The sequence below is a fragment of the Electrona antarctica genome (genome assembly GCF_951216825.1).
Source record: "Electrona antarctica genome assembly, chromosome: 13".
Taxonomy (NCBI): domain Eukaryota; kingdom Metazoa; phylum Chordata; class Actinopteri; order Myctophiformes; family Myctophidae; genus Electrona; species Electrona antarctica.
Window position 1 is genome coordinate 19039197 of NC_136794.1, and position 25364 is coordinate 19064560.

The window sequence follows — 25364 nt, forward strand, 5'->3', positions numbered from 1 at the left end:
CATGTGACCATTCTGGAAAATATCCTAAAAGGCTCTTTAACCCATTTAGTCCCGAGGCTTCTTGTTGCATTCACAACAAGATGTTTTACTACGATTAAAATGATTCCTGCTGCGTATTGTCGGAAAGTGCACTTCGTTTGGCAGGTGTAAAGGCTCATTCGAATTCCGGTGCAGATCAAACAAGCGCATTCACTTCCAGAGGGCGGATCACCGCAGGTGTGAATGCAATCGCATCAAATATAGCGGATGAACCAAAGAATGTGCCATTGTGGAATGAAGAAGTTGGTATTTGCCACACGAGGAGGAAGGCAAAGGCATTATTACGCAGCGTAAAGATGTCCCGTGGACAGACGTGGTCTAATAAAGAGATAGAAGCACTTATCACAATATGGCCAGATGATGACATTTATCAAATGCTGAAGGTTACACACAAAAACTCATGGAGGCGATTGGGTTCCATCGCACATTTGCACAATGTAGCTTAAAGTAAAGAGTCCTAACTATTACTCGAAGTATAATTTTAACACCACAGATTTCACTGTTTAGTTTATGTATTGAACACATTGATACATGTCCCTGCTGCGGTTGACAAAGCACAGTGTGAATGCAAACGCAGCAAAATGCAACAATGATGCAACTTCACCCCCCAATCGCATCGAGTCTACCGAACTAGTTTTCTGAAAAACCTAGCAACAACTACCCCAAAAGGGGTTCCCGTCTTGAAAGGTAAAAACCCCAAGGGGTTCCCATCCTAAATGTGTTAACCACGTATAAGCCCTATTCAGGGACACAAGGTTGAAATTGGTTAACTAGAACCCCCTTTCTTTTTTCTTTTTTTTAAGATGTTTTCTTTTTTGGCTTTTTCTGCCTTTATTGATAGGTTGAAAGTAGTCTGACGGGAAATGGGGAGAGAGATGAGGGGGAAGACACGCGGCAAAGGCCGTCAGGCTGGCTCAGCAGCCTAGGTGCCCAGACGGTTGAGCTAACCGTCCGGTGAACCCCCTTTCTTTTGAACAGTTAATGTACACCAGAAAACCTCACAGTAATACCAACAGGATTTGGCGAAGGAAAATGCTTTTAAACTTTTCCTCTTGCCTTTTTAAAAAGGAATAGGAAATACATTCACAGCGCAAATAGCCTTTTCCTGAGAGCACGGCCTACCATAATACTACGGAGAGTATGGGGAAATTAGCGAGGGTGGAAAGTCATTATTCAGGTCAAGTCACAGCACACCTGTGAGAGATGACAGCAGCGGTGGAGACACTCACTGCACAAGTAGTGGAACAAAAAGTGCTCGAACTGAATCAGTGACTGTTTTGGAACAGGACAGTGTACTGAAAGACACTGAACGGTAAAGACTTCACCTACTGTATGACTGGAATTTGGAAATTATTTTACGATACAGATTTCCATAAATCCACAAGCCTTCATATGAGTGTATGAGTGTCTGTGTGAGAGAGACATAGAGTTTCATAGTATTTGTCCACGTGTAACAGAAATATAATGAAATAGTCAGAAGAGGTACCTGAAGTTGGAATTTTGCATCTTTGCCGACACTTTTTGTTCTCCATCTTCTGTTCAAGCGCTTTTCTTTCTTTGACAATTCTACACAATTGGTCTATGTTTCACAAATGAATCAAAACATGCAAAAGGTGGTTAATAAGACAAACATTGGCACATATAAAGCAGATGTTAAGACACATTGACAGCAATGGAATGAAGGAAGGCGACGTTCCCAGAACTGCAATGTAAATGTGATTTCATGCCAACAATGGAATATGTGATGTAAAAAAAGGAATTTATAAGTAAATAATATCAAATAATACAAAGAAAATGTGATGTGATAGATAGTGATCAGTTAGAGGAAAGCAGGCAGATGCCATTTAAGCAAAGTAATTAAGGTGACATTTGAGTTCTTAACAGATTGGGTCTGATAAAGCCTGACCATGATGGCTAGAGATACACACTAACATCGTGTCTCCATCACCAACCCCCCCCCCCCCCCCCCCCCCCCCATAATACACAACCTGACTGTACCGAACTGCACTGAGACGCCACTATAATGAGAATTTAGATTAAACTCTGCCCTCCTGAGTGTGTGTGTGTGTGTGTGGTGTGTCCGTGCATGCGTGCATGCTTGCGTGCGTGCGTGCGTGCGTGCGTGCGTGCGTGCGTGCGTGCGTGCGTGCGTGCGTGCGTGTTACCTGCATATCAGTGAAGTTTGGTGCTGACTGGGTCCTTTGAAGTATCTCCAGACTCTGCAATAACCTGCTCAGCTCAATCAGGTTGGACTGGCACCGTGCAAGTTCTGAAAAACACACGCATATTTTAATTTCCTTATTTGTAAGTTTCAGTTTTAAGACATAAATCATGTCTGCAAGATCATGATCAGTTACGCTAGACACGCACGCACGCACGCACGCACACACGCACACACACACACACACGCACACACACACGCACACACGTGAGCTTGTAGATCTTGTAGAACTAAACATGTCACAAAGGGAACCTTACCCTCTGCACACTTGTCCATCTCTTCTGACTCCTGCAGCCAGGCAGCGACCTTGCTCTGGCCATTGCTGTAGGAGGCTGGTAGACTGCTGCTACTACTGGGGGCCACTGTTTGCCACGGCAGGCTACTGGGTTTGGCCTGTGACAGAATACACGAGGAGACACATTAATGAGTGTTGCACATGAAATGTGACCACGTTCAGTCAGTAAACGTTTTGCACACTTCCATTCTCAACAAATCACATATACACACTTCACTAATGGAGCGCCCTGTTTAAATGGGAACGTTTGCGTTGCATATTTGCATTTAGTTTTTTCATGACATTGGTATCGGAAATGAGGAGTAGGACAATATCAGATATTGGCAAAAAAAAGGTCAATATCGGACAGCCCTAATTTAGGTATTACCTAAATAGTAAATACCTGACAGTAAGTACCCGGTTTGATTTCCGTCCAGACGGTCGGTCCCCTCTCTGTGTGGCCCAGAAAATCTATAGTTTTTTAAGGGGTGATGGCCCCTCCTATGTCTAGCTTTTGGTATGTGTAACCCAAGTTTTGTCCTAACACAAACATTAAATGCAATTTTAAGTGTTTGTGGTGAACACAAACATTGTGTAACACAAACATTGAAGACGAAGGTGAGGATGCAAATTCTGATTGGCCGGAATGAGATGATGATGATAAGAGCCCCCTCACTTCACACGGGTGTGATTTTCTTACAATTGAAGGGTTTCTTTCATGGCCTTGTGCTCAGTATCGACTGATTTTCCATGTCAGATAAACAATGGCCAGATCCTGACATTCGAGGTTAAAAGAGGGAACAGCCTTTATTGAATACAACACCAACATGTTTTGACCTGAAGTGGTCTTCTTTCTTATCTGACGTTTCATCCTGTCTGATCCAGAAGCACCTATTTAACTCTTTTGACTAGCTCCGGTGAGCAAGTGGTTGTCTCGTTCTTTCATTTTCCATGTATTGGATGTTTTCCAGTCCCCAAAAAACGATTTCCCCTTATGCAACCGTTAAAAGTATTCAATTCAAATCCAATCAAAATTTCATTTCCTAGGTTGGACAGAGGCACAGCAGTAAAGTCAACAATAGCTGTGGGGGCAGTGCCTGCATGTCGGCTCAGTGTGTCAGTGTTCTTACTGACAATCGTGCTACACTGTGCTGTAGTGAGAAAGTTCAGATTCCTTGTTTTTTTTCCTTGTGCGCTCTGATGTGCAGATAATTCTCAGTCAAATAAGGATTGAAGCTCTTAATTTCCTCAGCTTGGTCTACGGGGAGAGCTCACAGGGCTGCAGCACACAGCTGCTCTGAATCCAGAGCCTTCTGATCACACCTTTAATGACCTGCGTCGGGCAGAGAGCTCCTCTCTCAGGAGACATCCCATCGGCTGTCTGCACACATTCACACGTACGTGAGCCAAAACACATTGACGGGGCAGCGGGTTCGCACTGTGCCAGTGATTGGCCTAGTCTAGAGAGTCTAGACAAACATGGCTGTCTCTTATCATAATGACTTGGGTACAGTTACCTGAAAAATCTGTATCACTGTGTTAGACGGATATCTAATTACACACTGCAGAGAATTAGTCTTGTGATTAGCTACATAACTCAGGTTAAGTGACGTTCCACAAATAATCGACAAAACGTGCATTTAACACAGGCACTATGTTGAGCTTACAAACAAAGCAAGGTCATTTCGATGCACTGTATAACAGCTGTTCTTGACCTTTTTGTTATTAATTGCAAGAAAAAAATGCAGGCCTTGTCTATGTTTATTCAGTGGCAGACATAGGCTTCTATACTTAAGAGTAAGACATAGAAAGGGTATGCTGTGGAAACAGAACAGGCCATGAGTAGCATATACAGGCCTGCTGAGATAAACAGAGAACCTCCTCCCTGATCATGTAAAGTCTGTCATCTCCTATACTTTGAATCTAATTTCCTCCTTCATGTCGACTGGTTTATAACACCAGCTTCCAATAGAAACAGGCCAATGGAATCCTATAATCTCAATGTGATATCCCTCTTGAATACGCAATTTAACTTTACTCACAGCAGGAGGCTACTCACAGGAAATTTCAAATGTTTTGACTACTACTTCTTCATCTCAAAGGATGGGAGTAATAACTTCCACCACTTCCAATCTTTAAATTGTCATAGGCATGCAAAACGTTTATTTCTGTTGCAACCAAGATGGATGGATTGATGGATGCAACCATTTCTGACCATTTAAGGTGCATTAATAACACACAAGCCACAACAGAGATTCACAGAAAGAGCTTTTCCCCTCAGACCTCTCAATGAACCAACTGCCAGGACAACTGTCTTTAACTTGTAAATACCTGCTCAACAACAGGGCACATACAGTGTTTTTGGACATTAGAAAGATAAAAACGCCACATGTGAACGGTGAACGCGCCACTGCCCCTTAGAATGTATAACAAATAGTACGTTTAGTACAAACGAGTTGGCAAATGAGACCAGAACATTAAGAAACACTTTGGATCACCTGAAGCAGGGGACCCACCTTAGCTTCATGAACTGTAGTGGGGGCTGGCTGAGGGGGCTCCATGACAGCTGGAGGAGGAATCATTCGGATGGTGGCATCCCGGGGTGATCGCACTATCTCGTTTTGCCTGTAAAGGCGGTGATGGCGCAACTTGGACACCCAGACATCAAAAATGTCTTGGGATTTGACCTATGTGGAGGAGAAGGAGGAGGAGGGCGCAAAAGATGAAGACATATGAGTGCTGGTGTACTGTAACTGTATTGACCCAGTAATAATAACTCTGAGACTCTCACCTTCAGGTGATAAATATGTTCCTCCGTGTCCAAGTCAATACGACGGGCTCTCTTCTTAATGGACATGACTGAGAGACCAACATCGATGCTCCCATGCAGCTTACCCTTCTGGGTCTGAGAATAGAGATGGCAAATTGAAAAACACAAATGTATACTATATGGTATGTATAGGTAATGGAAAGACTGTCTTCCTATTTGTCTATCTCTCTATTTTTGGAGAGGGATACTCCATGACCAAGTAGGCTATAAATCATATATAAATATCATATCATATCATATCATATATCCTATATCATATACTGTACACACCAAGGACAGCTTGACGCTGAAATGCCGAAAAAGTACTATTACTTTTCTGCACTATACAGACAGAGTGTATGTTTTTGTTTTCTACTGTGATTATTCCCAAATGGTATCAATCCTTTCTTCTTTTTTTAAGATTTGTTTTTGGCTTTTCTGCCTTTATTGAGTATCAAGTGAAGACTGACAGGAAAGAGGGAGAGAGAGAAGGGGAGAGACATGCAGCAAAGGTCGTCATGAACGGGACTCGAACACGCAACGCGCTGTCAGTCCAGAGCCTATGTGGCATGTGCCTGGACCGCAAGGCCAGCAGGCGCCCCAAATGGCATCAATCCTAAGGTTATCAAATATAATCAGCTTGCCTTGCCTTGTCGTGTGTGTGTGTGTGTGTGTGTGTGCGTGCGTGCGTGCGTGCGTGCGTGCGTGCGTGCGTGCGTGCGTGCGTGCGTGCGTGCGTGCGTGCGTGCGTGCGTGCGTGCGTGCGTGCGCGCGTGCGTGCGTTTCTCTTCTTGTCCTTGTTCATTTTGTAGTGTTATGATGTAAGTTGTTATAGTCACATTGTCACAATCAATGTAAAGTTTTGTTTTGTCTTTACACCAAGGAGCTGCTGCAGTGGTGTAGCTAATGAGGATTTTACGTAACTAACAAATACACCTCCAGACAAGTACATTTTGTACTTGCAGTTGCAACACAAGTACAAGATGATTTATGCAAATTATGCAACACAGTACATTGCAGGAAGCATCATGAGTGTGTACAGAGATCCATAATTAAAAACATTTTCAGTTTTGTTCTCTGCGAGCGGTCACTTCTAATTAGGGTGGACCGTAGACGGAGCATTTTGTCAGACACTTTTCAGATTTCCTGCAGAGTGACACAGCGAGCTGAATCCCAACGAGCTACGTGACCCTCCGTCACCCTCGTAAATGTTCCTGCTGACTCACACTGCTGTGGCAGGGTGATGCTAGGCCAAACAGATCTGTCTCTCAGCCCATAGGTCATCAACAGGGTTACTTACATCTATGGGAGACTTTGAGTATTTCAGCATCCCATTGTCCAGAACAAAAAATCGCTGCAGAAAAAAAAGGGATATGAACATAAGAAATTGTTAGTAAAGAACAGCAAATTGGGGAATTGCCAATACATTCTGATTGAAGTCCTGCTTGGCCAATTCTGCTGTGTGACTGTGTTGAAATAAAATTAAAAAGTACTTTTAGCCATAGTTAAAACGTTAGCCATAGTGGCAGCAAAAAGTTAAGTGGTGGTGAAAGAAGACACAGATAGTGAGAGGAGACCGTTTAACATAGTACGGTCGGCTATATTTGAAATTGTTTTTCCCCGCAACATAGATACATCGATTCCAGCAAGTAAAAAGTGTAGTGTTCATGCCCGATACCTTACCTTGTGCCAGCCTTTCAGGGGCCATTTCCGCTTCTTCAGCATGAAGCCCTCATGTTTATCTGGCCTCTGGACGTTGCTCTGACCAATTCTCAGCCCCTCGATGATTTCCCAATTGTCTACATCCTGGAATTGAAAGCCAAAAAGAAAAAAAGGAAAACAAGACAATCGCGTGTCAGAAATAATCTACTCAGATGCACTCTTCGATAAGCATAGAATATAAAAGACATGGTCCAGTCACACCTATACCCTGATGAACACAGCAAACAACACTCACAATACACTTTATTCTTTGACCATACTCCACATTTTATCCCAGAAAAAGCAAAAGCAAAAAAAAGTATATCCTCAGCATTTCCACCCCATTAGCTTTCTCCTGACGTGACTGTTTGCACTTCTGTTGGGTTCACAATATATACAGGTTTCTTTTGGAGTGTATATGGCCGGCAGGGTCAGGTGGGCGTGGGGACATGTATGACACCATATTACACTATTCTCTCACTGGGGGAATGACATAGGAGTCATCATGATGCCACAGCTAGGATGGAGACGGATGTTGATACCCTGCAGTTCTTGACCTGCAGTTGACCAGAGTCCCTCAAGGGCTCTGTACTTGGTCTGCTCCTCCCCCCCCCCCCCCCCCCCCCTCTCTCTCTTCAGCCAGATATGTTGGCCGAATGTTTTCCCTCGAATAGGGATGCCAGGTTTCAAGTGGTTATACAGTTGTTGTCAGTATAGTTATACAATGATACAATTACAAGTGTGCTTGCCTGCTGATTCATCAACTTCAAAGCCTCCTACCTGAATCAGAAGTGGCAGATCAGTGGGCCCACTAATGTATTACCTTACAAAACACCAGCCGCACACGATACTGTACACTGCTCCTTCTTACGTCCGGCAGAAACCACCGGATTCCAAATGCCTTTGGAATGTATTTCACCAGCCAAATATGGATTGCTTCTTGTGGAGAACAGACAGTTCTCCAGACAGTTACTTGCTAAAGTATGCACCCTACTGTAGCTTATCAGCCACCTTCCAGGAACTTGGCTACAACTGTTATTACCCACTGTTTTCAAGACATTTTAGACTGAGTGGAAATAGAGGAAACAGCTTGTTTAATCTGTCTGGAAATAAGGTCATTCTCACCCACTGCAACCGTCCTCCTACTCGCTTGCTGAAAATGGGCCATGCAGACTCGAAACCAGTGGTGGTACAAAGTACAGTAAGTCAGGTACTGTACTTAAGTAAGTCAGGTACTGTACTTAAGTACATATGTCCACGTTTTGATTATTTACACTTGATGTTGTACGTTTTACTGAACTACAATTATTTGACAGCTTTGGTTCCAATTTACTTTGCCGATTGAGATTATTTCTACAGAAACAGCGAATTAAGCATTATTTTATGCTTTCGCTATTCGGCCAAATAGCTGATCTTCGCATTGTGAGCGTGTGGATCTGCTATTTTCAAAATGATTTAAAAGTACTTTATTTTGGTACTTTATGTATAAATTGTTAATACCTTTGTAGTTTTACTCAAGTGAGATTTTGAATACAGGCCTTTTACGTGTTAGGGAGTATGTTTAAATTGTCGTATACTTAAAGTTAACAATCTGAGTACTCCTTCCACCACTGCTTGCACCCTAGTACAAAATCTTACATCAGCTTTCTAAGCAACAATAACATAGAGGTTGACCATCTCCATGCTGGCTTTCATCATGTGATAGTCTGCCAATACACTGTCAAATCATAAGCGTTCATTTAACTCTGAGAGAGTCTACAGTACAAATGTAACCAGAAATGGACCCATAAGCGTCCTCCAGACAAACTTCCTGAATGTTTTAAAAGCTTAATGGGCAGAGAGCTATCTAGTCATCTAAAATGGATAAATCAATACTACATGATTCATGAAGGATGACTTACTGTATGTTACAACAGAGGCAACCCAGTGCTTTGGCATAAAAATAAATCATTTAATCCAAAGATAACTTCTTATTTCCAGGTTTTGGAAACCTACAGACACCACGCCACATCCTCTGGGTTCAGTTAAATAATAAATAACGTCCATCCTCAACTAGATTAAAGTCTAGTCTAAATGGTGAAAGTACTGGAGTGTGATTAAAGTAAAAAGTAGTCTTTAAAGTATAGGGAGACATTGTGTGCGTATGCCAGAGACCCTAAATCCGTAATTTGGGGATTTAGCACTGCGTAAGAGGCGTTCCTCTGTAAAAATTGCACCTAAATCCCTAAATCCCTAAAACACCTCTGTTATCCCTACATTATGCATAGTTGTGGTTTGGCCGTTACAATAATGAAACCTATTAGCGTGCCACATGCCATTGCCATTAAGAGAAGACTGCACGATCCGTTGTCCATTAGCCATTATCCCCAGTGATATCTTGCCTTTCACTATGGCCCATGGAAGAGCCACGCGCATCTATATTTGATACAGAGGGTTGTTTTGTGTGTCCAGTAGCTCCTCTTATCTATCATCCACGATTCCACTCCGCGACCAACACAGTCTCACTCGCAATAAAGCAGGGACTTTGTGCTTCCTTTACCATCTAGCCTTTAATTGCCTTTCAATAAAACGATTTGATTCATACAAGTATCATCTACGTGTTACTGATTATGGGAAATGTTATATTATTGTAATCCATGAATTATTTGCTGCGCAATGGAGTGATGAAACTGAACGAGTGGATGGAATCTTGCACAAATCAAATAACTTCTTTGAATAGACAATTATATAAACACAGTGGACACAAGGAATTAACACTCTCACTTTTTTCTTCTTCAAATTTGTGGAGAACGAGACCTGAGCTGTGAATGTTCTGCTGTTGTGCGTCCAGGCAGCTCCACTCCCGACCTGTCTATTACCGGTAATTTACGCGTTCTATCAAACGGAATTGGCATTATTAGCGGGTGGTCTGAGGAGGCACTCCACTGTCCAAAACCTGTGTGGGCAAGATTAGCAATTGTAAGAAAAGCGCCCACAGGTACACCTCCAGACTCGGCATAACGACTATTGATTACTTTTAAAGCTCTACATGGTCTAGCTCCCATTTATATAACAGACTTGCTGAAACCCCATAACCCTGTGCGCTGCCTCAGATCTTCGGATAGGGCCCTCCTAGTTCCTCTTGCAACACGTCTGGTCACTCGGGGTGACCGGGCCTTTGCGGCTCGGGCACCTTTGCTTTGGAACTCCCTGCCACTGGCTCTTAGGTTAGCAGAATCAGTGTCTTCTTTTAAAACGCTTTTAAAAACACATCTATATGCCAAGTGTTTTTCCTAATATTGTTTTTAATTGTTTTATTGACCTGTTATTTTCTTCATATTTCATTGTTTCTGATGTTTTGATGTTTTGTTGTTTTGATGTTTTTATGATTCCTGTTTTATAACCTGTCTGTAAAGCACTTTGTAACTATATGTTTGGAAAGGTGCTATACAAATAAATTCATAACGCAAAATGTATAGTGGGTAGTGTGGCCGCAAGATAACGTTTACGGATAGTGGAAGGTTCTAAACCAGCTATATGCGGTAAGGAATGGGCATGGCATACCTCTATGTATTTTCATATAATCTAATGGGGATCCTTAACCACTTTTGCAAATCTACAAATAATACAATCTATCATGATGTGTTGTGAGCTTGTATTTGTGCTATTTATTTTACATTACATTTAATTGGGTAATTCCCACCTGCCAGGATCAGGATAATTATAAATAGCATATAGCACACCTGACTGCACATTTCAAAGAACAGGACATGATAAACGTGATAAGCTTAAAACAAGAATCATTATTATTGTGGTGAAAACCAGGACCGTTTGGTAGTAGATGTTGAAAACCAGGACATTTGAGTGTTTTAGCGATATTTGTCAGGACTCAGGTCACACAGGTTGAAACTGGGACAATCTCAGCCAAACCAGCACATATCTGGACTGGTCACCGTAATCTAAAGGTCAACTGGACCAATTACACTACCATATTGTTGGGAAACCTTGTTGGCCTACAATGTCTTTTCAGAAAATGTATAAAAGAACCTTAAAAATGTAATAATAAAATAGCAAAAAGATCAGTTATTTTGCTACTTTTGTGTTACAATGTAGTATGAAGTAGCGCATTAATTTTCTGAAAATAAAAACAAAAAGTTGAAAAACGGAGATTAGGGATGTGCCAATGAGACATTTTGGCCGATATCGATATCCAATATAATGAATTGCTGTTATGGCACATAACCGATATTACCGATGTCTGAAATTTTTAAATTATAATAATTTGTACTGCAGGCTTAGGCAAGTCAGATTTAACTTTAATACCTTATATTTAATATTGTGAGCTTGTAGATCTGTACAAGCTGGTACTTTGAGCTTGTTTATCTGCAAAGACAATCGGACCGATTAATTAATCGGTCAGATTTTTTGCTGAATAATCACAAAACATCACTAATGGAGATTACAAGGTTTCTTCCAGACAACACAGAGTTTGTGTCAATCTATGACGAGCACTGTCATTCACTGTGGCACAGTAGACCCTGTAATGCAGCAATGAATTATGAATAACTATTACTGGTAAGGTCTCCGTGGACAGGAGAAAGGACAAACACTCCTTAGGGACACCTCAGTGTATATAAGCAAGCACTATAAATATCAATGCTGTATGGACAGTTAATACGTTTTCTTTTCAAGATTCAAGATTGTATTTATTACCTCTCATAAATGAGTAAAGATCTTTCGGAAGCACTGCAGAAAGAGACAACTCCGTTCGACTAGTGATTGTTAGTCAGTATGTACAGCTGTTATGTATTATGCAGCAACTGGCGCCAACTTAACTTTTGGTTCCACCTGTGACCAACCAAACCAATTGAAATATATATAAATAAATATAAGGAAAGATGTATAGTCAAACAAACAACCTACACAGAAATGTTATGTGTAAAGGGCCAATCCCTGTGGGAAACTGCTGTGGTGTCAAATGTGCCATTATGTCCCACACTGGGACACCCAGGCCTGAGAATAAAAGGAAAGACCTCCTCAAACAGAAAGGACACTTCAGATTTATTTCTACGGTCAGTACTTGTGCTTCATCACTCTTTCATCTGCCATCAAGAGTTGTGTGGTCATTATCACCAAAACAGCCATTATCTGACAATCGAAGGTGCTTGATAATCGGATTATTGATTTCCCCACAGTCATAAATCCAGCCAAGTGCCATCAAGGGAATCTTTCCTTGAGATTCAACCTAAACACGTTGTGTGTTTCTCATCTGTCACTCCTGCTACTATCTCATGACAGTTCATGCACAACTGGAACGTTGTAGTGACATTCTGAATAAACATGTAAAGTCTAATGACGGACTTCACTATATGATGTATCATGCAGCAAATATATTCGATCTCAGCGTGTTTATGTGTTTCTATCTATCTGTCTGTCTGTCTGTCTGTCTGTCTGTCTTTTTTTCTTTATTTTTTTTGCGAAATCAGCTGGGCACTCTATTCTCTATTCTGAAAGAATCCATGGGCACAACATTTTTAAGTAAATGTACACCACTGCCTCTAAATTGCACTTGTGAAGGTCTCCAGAGTGTGTCAGCAGAGGAGAAAGTGACATGTATTGATTTGAGAGTGGGGGCTGCCTGGGACTCATTACGCGGTTCCACCGGCAAAATGCTCTCCACTCACTTTTTCCTCCAACAGCGATTCACAGCCAAGCTCACCCACGGCTTTTCTCTACATCTTGTATTGCTTCCTCAGAGATCCCTGGGGAGGATGTACATTTTTCTTTAAGAGCCCACAGTCACCACGAACGCATGCACTCACGCACGCACGCGCACATGTACACACATGCACACACACACACACACACACACACACACACAGTGTGTGCACGTCGTTGCACGAGATGATACAGCATATTGAGGATTTTACTGGGTGGACCCGACCAATGCCATATTTTTTGGGTCTGATGCCAATCCTAAAGAGTTTGGACCGATATTTTATCAAAATGTGCAAAACTGTTCTAATCATATCTCATTCTACCGTAATCGTATACCGGTATTATAATCGCAATCAGCCCTAATTACTAGACTTGAGCCACGTTGTATGATGGAACAAACATGGACACAGGCAAATATAATTGCTGAACTATTCATTAGCATAACTGAATGCCACACCGACTTGTAAGCCGATGTTGTGTGCGCGTGTGTATGCGTGTGTGTGTGTGTGTGTGTGTGTGTGTGTGTGTGTGTGTGTGTGTGTGTGTGTGTGTGAGTGTGTGTGTGTGTGTGTGTGTGTGTGTGTGTGTGTGTGTGTGTGTGTGTGTGTGTGTGTGTGTGTGTGTGTGTGTGTGAGACAAAGTCTCTGTATCCCATCGTGGGGGAGAAGCGGAAGTATTGACGCTAGTAATTGGTTGTGAGTTTCACACATAGCAACGCTGATGTCCCGTCATTGGTTATGATGGAGACATAGACTTGCATGTCAGCCTGCCTTTCAGCGGCTGAGCAAAACATTAAAGCAGTTTTGAGGCCCTTCAATTTGGGTGTGACTGGATGTTGTGTTCATGACATGTCATTTTTAGTTCCCAGTCCCGACCCACAAATTTGTGAAGGCAATTTTACTGGCAAATGGTATGGTGCTATAGACACATCCACAGACAATCAAATGGTATGGTGCTATAGACACATCCACAGACAATCAAATGGTATGGTGCTATAGACACATCCACAGACAATCAAATGGTATGGTGCTATAGACACATCCACAGACAATCAAACACATTCAAATACATGATTATTATTATTATTATTATAAGACTATTGTCTTTGAGATTAGAAGGCGTTTGGGAAATGAAATATTAGGCTACACCTTGTGACCTTTGTGACCTTAATAGGAATTGTTATGCATGGGGAGGGGGGGGGGCAGTAACAATAATGAAGGAGAGAGTTTGGAAGAGTTAATCTGCCTCATCAGTCATCAAGCACCCATTCTTCTTAGGAAAGCCATCTCCCATGGTTACGGCAGTAGCTCAGAGCTCCCTTATAGTGTTGCCAAGTCTGCTTATTATAAGCGACTTTGGGCTTGTTTTTCTGTACAGTTTTTTGTAAATATTTTTATTTTGCTTAAGTTACTTTTGGGCTTGTTTATAAAGTGTATTTTATTTTTTGTGCTTATTTAGGGCTTGCTGTCTTATGTTCTTTAAAGTCGTTCTCATTTGGATCCCCATTTGTCCACGCACCCACATCTGAACATATTGTGCTAGGTATCCACATACAAGATTAGTGTTTCAAATTTGTTAAATAAAATAAAAAATGACAAGATTTTGTTTTTTAAATGGCCAATCTACATGCGAAAAGCTTTTGAGCTTGTAGATCGGCTATTTTCAAAAAAGTGATAAAACTGCTACCTAGTCACTTGTTTTTGTTTCGCTTGCAAAAGCTGGCAACACTGGCTCCCATACAGCGTACCAGAGCGTACCACATGCTCAGCAGAGCACCTGTCCCTCATGAAATATTCATCACCCGGCACCAACGGAAAAGCTGTGATGTCACAGATTCCAGCGCAGTGTCCTGTTTCTGCTTTGTCGTGGCTATACGGTGACACAGCAGCCAACTGAGGTGAGGGCGGGAAGGCTTCAAACGGCGGGCTACACGGGTTCAGATTTTAAGCCACCGTCCTGTAAGCTGTACTCAAATAGGAGCATATCTTCATTCATTGTTTACTACGGCTCAGCTGGGTTTTATGGCCACTTGAGGAGGAAATTCAGGCAGACGCATGCCCGCATGCCCGCATGCCCGCACGCACGCACGCACGCACACACACACACACACACACACACACACACACACACACACACACACACACACACACACACACACACACACACACACACACACACACACACACACACTGAAAAATGTCCCCTCTTCAAACTAGCAGGGGACTTATTGCATTCCATTGTTTCTTAAATGCACTAATGCAAACTAGAGACTACATATTTTATAAGTTAAGGCCAGGTAATGAAGCCCTTATTTTATAAATATCTTATGAAACTGAATTAGTTTTATATTACATTTTCAATTAATGATTTAAGCATAATTTTAACAATCCCTACATTATATCTTTCTAGCCATTAGTTGTGTCATCTGTTGTTCTGTCTGTCAGTTTTCCTTTTGCAGAACCAGTCTCAAGAGAACCGACAGTGTGAATCATTCTAGCAGGAGACTGCAGCAATCCTGAAATCCTGTCCTCCGTTGTCTCACTTTCACTGCAGCATCCTTACAATTGACCATGGTCGTAGCACTACCATCCCTAGTGTAAATGGAGTCTAGTGTGGCACAGTGGCACTCACCTGCCGACTGTCACGCTGGGAGGAGGAAGAGGAGGATGCGCTCTTGTGGTGTGTGGGCGTGAAGGTTTTGTTGATGGGCGCAACGCTCCTCTCCTCGGAGCTCGACATGGTGCGGCCGTGGGGGCCACGCTGGTGGTGTTGGTGGTGGTGTGACATGGCGGCTCCCTGCGGTACTTCCTCAGCAGCACTAGGAGGAGCAGGTTTGGAGCATCCTCTGAGGCAGCTGAGCAGCACACTTCCTCCACTCTCACACACCGCTCATCTGAAACACAACATGTTACAGGCATGTTAAGGCATCGCTTCCTTCTCACCTCCATCTCATCATCATCATCATCATCATCATCATCATCGTCGGCATCATCAGACTGGGCAGCCATTGCACATGGTGGCACAATGGCTGTTTTGTACCAGTGATGAAACTAGAGGTGAGCAAACGTATGGCCCCTGCAGGCTTGCTCATGGTCATGGAGAAAGATCTAAATACTATGCTACTCTAGCTAGCAGAAACTGGATCAGGAGGCATGAACAAAGTTATTTTTGGAAGCACTCTTTCAACCCCACTCTCATTATAGGAGGTACTGAATAAGCCCTTCACCAATGCCTAACAGTATATTATTGCCTCCTTATCTTAGTCCTGAAGTCAATCTAAATGACTCACTGGCATGCTAGCCCATTTAAACCTGGAACACTTATACGTTGTTAAACCTTTCAAGCCGGAAACACCGCTATTATTTTTTATATTTTTACCAAATTTTTTACCAATGTTTTTCAGAAAACTTTGGTCAGGATTTAGACGACATTTTTAGAACCTCATGTCTAAATGGGCTAGTATATACGGTTTACACTATAGCTATATGGTATGCTGGAAACAGAAATAGGTGGACTAGACACAGGGCAGCTAATTAACATGTGCATTCATTGAACCTCAGCTATGGTCTGGCCCAGTCATGTGGCACTGTGCTAGATGAGTTAATTTATGAGTACAATCAGAGTACACAAGACTGAGGTCACTGCATTTAGAACATAAAATCCTTAAACATCTAATTACCATTATGATAATGATAGCCCATATGTGAGGATACCAAATCAATATAGCATCTGGGCCTACACTTACAGGAGTGACAACTGAGGCAAGCATAAATTAGCTTCGCAATATTACAAGAAGGGACTGTTCACGGATGGAATAACAAATTATTATATTACTTGCAGTATAGCCCATCTGGTTTAAAAATCATCCATTGGTTTTAGTCTTTGGTATAAGATATTATGTAAAATGGCGTCAGGAAAGCCTCATCCCCTTCATCAGCCAACTAATAGAGGCTAGAGCACTCTATAAGCTATTAATTAATTAATTTGTTCATTCATTCATTCACTGCATATCCCTAGACTGGCAATACTACTATCCTTCTGCTGTGCGAGTCGTCAGTAGGCCAGTATTGATCGCAGATCACACATAGACTGCTAGATATTGTAATGGGAGAGACACACAATATGCATTGATTCACCTGAATCTCACGAGAAATTGGAGACCATCACTGAACTTCTGTATGATATCATATTGTATTATTATTATATGAGTGGTATGTCTACCAGAAAAGTCATATCATTGAAACAAAAAACTGGTGGACAATACGTTTTTTGGACCAATACACTTCCATGTGGACAGTGCCTTACATTGCACCATACATGCTGAAAGAGTAAAGAAAGCTGTGTTCACACCATACTCCCAGGGGGGGTGTTTTACCATGCTGTTTTATTGTATGTGTAAGCCCCGCCATAATTCACTACTGACTACTGACTAGTCTGTTTTCTTAAGAACAGCTGATTCAGGATGGGGGATACCCTGTTTCAGCAACAGGACGCATCTGCTAAGCTTTCTCATATCTACTACAGTAGCTAGAGAACACACCCCTGAGGGTGAGCTAGCATGCATCTATACACAGGCCATATCCACCTTATTGCTGCATACTCACACACTCTTAATCTATAATTCAGATCCTTTAACCACGTCATCATCCCTGCCTTAAGCCAACTAAGATCTCAGCTAAGGCATAAATCCATTCAGATACTGGCTTTCCACTTATCCTATTTAAAAGAGCCTGACCTAAAGGAAGCGCATGAAAAACAGTATAAACTGTAATATATGTTTTTTTCATTGATGTCAAACTATGATTTAGCATAACCTTAAAAGGAATAAAAGAAGAAGAAGAAGAAAAAGAAGAAGAAGAAAAAAAGTAGGGTCCGGGGACCCCCAGTGGTCGTTGAAGTGGTTCCATTGGATCCCAACCAAAATGTATTAATATAGCATCACAATCGCTTTAACCCAATTCTATAGGCCTACATCAAGCTCAGAATGCATGGTGATGTACGCATGGTGTGAGCTTATCGACTCTTTTCAGATGGGGGTCCACAGCCAAATACTTTTTAGGTACATTTTGGGGTCCTTGACATGAAAATGGGCCTGGGCCGTGGCTCAGCGGTCCAGGCACCTTGGCTGGTAATCCAGTCTGGCAGTGTGCCGCGGGTTCGACTCCCAATCCCGACAGCCTTCACTGCATGTCACCTCCCCATTTCCTGTCAGCCTACTGTCTATCCCTCCATAAAAATAAAAATAAAAGACATGAAAATGTTTGAGAAGCAAAAAAAGGTTTAGAAGGCTGATTGGTGAGTCACAGCTTAACTCAGCAGCTTCCCTGAACACCAGACATTCACAGTGGATAACCAGCTTGATTTTAAATGACGACTCCCACCCTTTGCACAGTGAATTTAAGCTGCTTCCTTCTGGATGGAGGTTTACAGTCACAAGGTGTAGAACAAAGCAGTGTATATATAGCTTCGTTCCAGCAGCCATGACTCAGATGAAATAAATGTAGCAACATTGCACAGATGCTATAGAATCCAATCTTTATTTTTTATAGCTCTTAAAAAAAGCTGAATCTGTCTTGAGAGATTATCCAAACCCTAACCTAACCTAACAATAACTCTGCCTAAACCCAACCTTAATCCGGTTCCTAACCATAACCTAAAAAAAACTATGCCTAACCTAATTTTAACCCTTACCCTCACAAAACAATATGACTAAACCTAACCTACCTCACAAAAACAACTATTTTGTCGTGACATGCTTTAAAAAAATCACACCCGTGTGAACTGAGTGGTGCAAGGTCTTATATAGCCTGATCAGCTGTGGTCTGACGTAATGTCAGTGACCATAGTAACCATGCTCATTTTTTTGGGTCCCACGTACAGGTACACACACGTACAGGTACACGGGTACATACACGGGTACAGACAAAGCTGGTTGTTGGAGTGGTTTGCACCACTCAAGGTTTGCACCACTCAAAAAGTGGTCCTCGGAGCACAGGTCTCCACCAGGTCAGGTAGGTTATTGTGGGTCAGCAATGTTTGGAATTCGCCAATCAGGATGTAATTTATCCGTTTGCGTAATATAAAAAATGTGTATTACATAAGTCGGACAAAATCTATAGGGGTGGACCACTAGGCCTGGGCTGGCCTAGTGGTCCAGGGACCTAAACCAATCCAGCCTGACAGCGTGTCGCAGGTTCATTTTGGACACCACATTTTAGTGACCAAATAGAAAAAAGTGCAGAAGTAGAGTGTTATTCCGGGTGCTTCAAAATGCCACTGAGCAACTTCCATTGAAATGAATAGCAGGGGGCAGGGCTGTCCCTCCCAGTCGCCCTCTATCTTTTATAACTCTTAGCAGGCCAGCCACTCTGGGGGCTTGGTGTCACTCCCCCATTCCCCATTCATGTCCTCTTACTGTACACTATCAAATAAAGGCAGAATAAAGCACACATCACAGCTGTCACTAGATCCTGTAGGTTTACACTCTACAACATACGACGAATTAGACCGTTCCTCACCCAGGAGTCAGCCCAGCTCCTAATCCAGACAACAGTCTTGTCAAAACTTGACTATTGCAACTCCCTCCTTACTGGCCTACCGGCATGTGCACTTAAGCCCCTCCAACTGATCCAAAATGCCGCAGCATGGTTTGGTCTTCAACCAGCCAAAATTCTCACACGTCTCCCCCCTTCTCCGCTCCCTCCATTGGCTCCTGGTCGCTGCCCGCACAGAATACAAAACTCTGATGCTGGCATTCAAAGCAACCAAAGGCATGGCCTCCCCATATCTCACAAGTATGATCGTACCCTACAAACCCTCCCGCTCACTCAGATCAGCCAACGCAGGGAAGCTGGAGGTACCTTCACTAAAAACGCCGGGACAACGCTCCACACGTCCCAAACTCTTCTCCCTTCTGGCTCCAAAACTATGGAATGCACTTCCCATCGCAGTCAGAACTGCAGCCTCACTCCCAATCTTCCGCCGTAGTCTGAAAACCCACCTCTTCAGACTCCACCATGGCCCGTAGCACTTGCCCTAGCCTAGCCCCTTAGATAGCACATTATGTAGACTTAGATAGTATTTTAAACAGACTTATAGCTTGTTATGTAGACAGCTCTAGAATTGCACTTTATGTAGTCATAGCACTTTATAGTACACATGTATAATATATTATATAGTATAGTATGTATAGTTTACATAGATACTCCACTGTTACGTTCTTAGTTTACGCATGATTCATGATAACTACTTTTTATATATGTGATGTATGCCATGCTTTTTGTTATTGCTTAATGTAAGTCGCTCTGGATTAAGAGCGTCTGCTAAATGCCTAAATTGTAAATTGTAAATTGTAATCACACTTCTGCTCCTATAGTGCATCACAATGAATTTGAGCAGCCTATTCTCATTTTGCACTCTTACTAATAATCACTGCCAGTGGAAACAAAACCTAGGCTTTGCATAATAATACAAAATGTGGTCTCTCTACCTTCAGTTTGACCAGATGAAGAGCCTTGGCTCGAAACGTTGTCAATAAATGTATCCTTTGGAGCATATGAGTGTACGGCTTCCCTTCTCTTTTCCTCTCTACCTTCGACATAGCAGCCTTACATAATACAATAATACAATACAACATAATAACTCCAGTAAACTGTGAGTCCAAGCGAGGAAAAATTAAGGTGCCAGTGGGTTCATTCCTCCTTGAGCTTTGGGAGTTACAGACACGTGACGAGCCGTCTCTACAGTATACGCTACAGGGTTCAATACAGCCACTTATATATGCAGTACGCAAATAGCCTGCATCCTGCATCCTTTAAGACTCACTAAATTGAGAAAGGACGCAATCATATCACCCTCCGGGGTGGTCTAAAAGACCACCCCTGGGTCCCAGGACCCATTAAATGTAAAACCTATTTACATCACTGTACATACTAGTTAGCATGTTATATAGCATCTCCATCTAGATTACTCATCAGCTTTAATCGTCTACATCCAGCCACTGTGATATTATAGTCCTCTAAGCAGAGAGACAAACAGCAGCTTCTGCCAGGATGATGATACACAAACACCAGTCAAACACAGGTCTGAGGTTTCAGGTTTGTCCCTAAGGAGGAGGCAGACTTGATGCTCCACAACTTCAGTGCCAACACAGAGGCGCCTAAAATGATCACAAATGCAAATGATGATGAAGATGCTCAAACTTTAGATCCAGTTTAGGATATCCAGGAGGATATTCAAAAATGTACAGTGCATGAAAAGGAATATCAAGTGATAATGATACTAGCATCAGATTCTTGAAGAATGTGTGACAGACCCTTTCAAGACATTTAAAAAGAAAGAACAGAACATGTCTTCAAACCAAACCTGACAACATTCACTCCTCAAATAGGGCCTGGCCCAATAAACTTTATTGAATAATGGACATGAGATAAGACAATAAGTAAATGGACACAGTGTGAGTGTCAAGTAATAAATACACAGGGTGATAAAATGTGGAGGTGTTACCAGCTGATAAGAAGTTATACTGTACACGGTTTACTGTGTCTACCATAAAAGATAAATTCAATAGTTGCATAATGAACTCGAAAGGTATTCCTCTGAGCACAAGTCTCGGGCCAGCCAACATATACATCTTGATCACATGACCCCAGAGATAATCATAATGTGTACCAATTTGTGAGTTTTTGTGCTGTGCGTACATGTGCATGTGTGTTTGTTTGAACCTGCAGGAAAGTGGAAAAGGAGAGACTTTAGGTGGGAAAGAAAGTAGAGCAAATGTTCTGGTTCTGATTAGAACAGGTCAGGTCAGGTCAGGTCAGGTCAGGTTGAGGGCATGTGTGATTCTGGAGTTGAGTGACTGAAACTTTCAAAGACCCTTTCGCCAACCCCATCTATGAGGGTGATGATGACACGGAGGAGAGAACACACCCCCAGTGTCCCCAGTGGGAATCGAACTTGAAACCGTCTAGCTATGAGCTGACAGTACTACCGACTGCACCACCGTGCCCCCATGCCATACCATCTTAGAGGATAAAGATTACAAGCAGACTATAAATTCACTGGACACCCAACACGACATGCAGCTGTCTATACACAATGCCAAAACATGTCACGGCTTTGATATTAATATAAGAGGATGAGAGATCAAATGTCTTCTGTATCTTTGTTATTGTTGAGTGTGTTGATAACACAAGCCTCAGCCAGGCATTCTTATCAGCCTTCTCTAGTCTACACATCTAATTTATATAAAATCTCATCCACAGCCAGTTGAAAAGTGTTATACACATAATATTCATTCCCCTCTTTCAAACATGTTAAATATTTAGACATGAGCGTTATTTACCAGGGAAGGAGAGATGATCATGTTGACAATGGGTACAAGCACCTGCAATATCATATTATCGACCATGGTGTTCTACACCAAGTTTGCTGATCGCCCCTTTCTGTTGCATAATTAAAGCGGGCCGACAAAAGCAGACTCATGTCCCGACTCATATCATGTTACAGGGTCTTTGTGTCTGTTCGAGGCAAGTGTCTGAACTTAACACCTAGCTAATAATGCATATTGATTAACAGAGCAGTGTTTCAACCATATAAATACACAATAGCACCTTAAATGGATATATCTCGTGTGACATCTGGTTGCTTTGAAATGCACATCTCTCCAAGGCCTCTCTTCTTCACAGCTACAAATTGACAAATCTACCATGCTGAGCCGCTGATTCCAATGTTGTGACAACATCCCCACCAAATTTGATGGGGGAAACAACAAGGCCCATTTTAAAGGAATTGGGTTTCTCTGTACCACATTCTTCCAGGAAGGACAAAAAAAGAATGATTTCTATGCAGAATGCGGAAGGGACAAATAAATGTGAGTCATAGACCTTGGGCATGTACACCTTTAATGCTTCAGCTCATTAGTCAATAGGCCTATGACCTGTTCTAACAAGATATTATATTCACATTTATAACATTTAGTCAACATTTGAAGCTTTAAAGTGAGACTAGTCCTAATCCCCCCCCCCCCCCCCTCTCTTTGTCAAGAAATAAGGTTTCTAAACTCTGCACATTTTTCATTTAAATGAAACAATTAAGAACAGTTTCAGTAGTAGGAGGGACCTTCAGATCAAGACCAGCTCAATGAAGACTGTTTAATGCAACCTATCCAAGGAACCAGGGCATTATTGTAAATAATTTGTAGTCGTAGTAGTAGTATAGTAGTAGTAGTACCGTCTTTGATTAATGCGGTTCTGGTTCAGGATATATTTTTAAACAACTGCAAAGTCACCAAATGACCTTCATCTCAGAAAGAGTCTATATGCATATTGAACATCCCTCCATTGGTTAGTTGACTAACTTTCTGGTAGTTATGATCTCTTGGCAAGTTGGCATAGGAGGACATAACGAATGGATCATGACGTGCGAACAGCTTCACCAATAATAACGTCATGGCGCGTGTCATACTCTATACAGTATTATTGGTGCGTTCACACTGGCAGCGGGGCAGATGAGACGATGCAAAGACGCGTTGTGAGTTGATTTGGAGAAGCTATAGGTACTAAGGTACATGCATCATTCCGTCTTTGCAACGTCATGTCGTTGGTTGGCTTCCACTGACAATGAATGGTAGTCTGCATCGTTTAATCTGCCCGTGTGAACGCAACATTTGTGTGATCAAGACAGAGACAGATGTGCACGAAGAATATCAAGTAAAAAAGGAGAGACTCAGTGACGCATTAATAAATGAGGTCTCTCAATGCATTTGTCAAGGATAGGCTACTGAAGATGGCTATTTCATCTGCCTAACTCCACTGACGCAACATAGTTTTAGTGGTCAATCTGGTCATGGTTTCATTTGTGCTGGTTTTGTGCTGTTGGTTGGTCCAGTTTATCGAGATCAGATGGGTCACACATCCCAGCAGTAGGCTGCATCCCTCTGGCAGACAGACTAGCAACAGCGAGCTATTAGCTGTGGCTAGGTAGTCGTGTCTGACTGGTCCACGGTGATTCAAAGGGGATGCAAATGCAATAGGATGAGAGATGCTGTGGTGAGTGTGGTCTCTCCCCTTGGGTGAAGATGGAACAAGCATCAACATTGCGTATACAATAAATAAACCATCGTTTTGCCTCAATGTTTTTCGCAGATCAGCCACATAGATTGCATTATAGAGAATAAGCTTACCTTACCACAGATTCGGCGTAATAACCATGTCTTTACGATTCTTGGCGCAGGAAGTATAAATGAGGGGGTCTCCCTTCAGTGGGCACAGATTCCAGAGTCCGTGGGTGTCTGGGTGATTCAAAGACAAAACGTTTTCAGGAAGTCCACATCGAATATAATTTCAAGATATGTCACATTATAGCAGGGAGGCTACAACATTATATGGAAAGTCAAAAAAGTGCTGTGTTTGCCCGTTTCCTTGAATGCAGGCTGTGATGCTCAGCTCAGCTGCACTACACTTGCTCCTCCCTGCAGCAAGGAGCGGGAAGAAGAAACCCCCGGACTGGATCAAAGGAACGCCAGACACTGGTTATTTGCAAAACGTGGCATTTTTTTATTTTTTTGTCTCGGAATAGGAACAGCCAACTCTAGAAAGACGTGGTCAAAGGTGTCTTTGCCCCCTTACAAATAATATAAGATGTCCAGGCAACTGCAGTCTGAAACGAAGGAAGATAAAGGTCAGGCCAGGCTAGATACATCCGTCAGGTAGAAAATACCGATTTTTATTACTTCTTCTAATTGCTTATCCAGGACCCTTCTTTGCATAAGCATAAAACCATTGAGCAGTTAACAAATTATGTATTGAACCCAGTTATGTTTTATCACTACTGCTGTCAGCTGCTGCCTCCCCAGCCTGTTACTGCGTTTATCAAAAATACGACTGCCCTCTAGTGGGTGTCCTACTGTACATCGGTTGAAAGCAAATTGCCAGAACGGTATCCGGAGACTTGGTAAACTGGCGAGTTCTCCGGTATTCGCCAGAACAGGGCAGCCAAAATCCAACGGTAGGTATACTGGTAGGTATAGGTCGGTAGGTAAGGATAGATAGATATAGATATAGATATAGATATAGATATAGATATAGATATAGATATAGATATAGATATAGATAGATAGATAGATAGATAGATAGATAGATAGATAGATAGATAGATAATGTTGCACCAAAAGCAGTTTGCTATCTTTATCCCAAAGAACCACTGCAGAATCAGAGTCGTCTTATATTCGGCACAATACGGTATATAGGCCTACAATGAAAAGACAAATGCTGTTCTATGCAGAAACAAAACAATTTTTGGTTTAAAAAAGAAAAAGAAAAAAAATACTCTTTCTTTGTGTATGTATAGCCTACACACCCAGAGTGCAATTAGTTCTCAAGCTGTGTAACTGCTTAAATCAGCCATCACCCACACCATCAACGGACACCAAATTGAGGCCAGGGAGAATCCCCAATTCTCCACCGCCACCCCACCCACAAAGCAAAAAAGGAAATGCAAAACATCTGACTCTGAAACAGGGTTGCCAATAATAAAACCCATCCAACAACATTAGCCTGTGACTTGATTAATTAAATACATAGAGGACCACAATGGAAACAAGCCCTCAGAACTTCTTGTGTTAT

General features: G+C 42.1%; 1 protein-coding gene across 2 annotated transcripts in view; it reads right to left on the reverse strand.

Annotated features, from left to right (window-relative positions):
- Positions 1-24148, reverse strand: part of osbpl6 (oxysterol binding protein-like 6) — a 42496-nt gene extending 18348 nt beyond the window's left edge. The window contains exons 1-9 of one of the 2 annotated variants that reach the window (XM_079518373.1): positions 23924-24148; positions 15373-15634; positions 7027-7149; positions 6644-6697; positions 5326-5439; positions 5051-5221; positions 2518-2653; positions 2205-2308; positions 1526-1618 (exon numbers count right to left, since the gene is read on the reverse strand). In XM_079518373.1, coding sequence (XP_079374499.1) covers positions 1526-1618; positions 2205-2308; positions 2518-2653; positions 5051-5221; positions 5326-5439; positions 6644-6697; positions 7027-7149; positions 15373-15528 — 951 coding nt within the window. In that variant the 5' untranslated portion in view covers positions 15529-15634; positions 23924-24148. The remainder of the gene's footprint in view (positions 1-1525; positions 1619-2204; positions 2309-2517; positions 2654-5050; positions 5222-5325; positions 5440-6643; positions 6698-7026; positions 7150-15372; positions 15635-23923) is intronic. The other variant, XM_079518374.1, reaches the window with a different exon arrangement.
- Positions 24149-25364: the final 1216 nt, after the last annotated feature.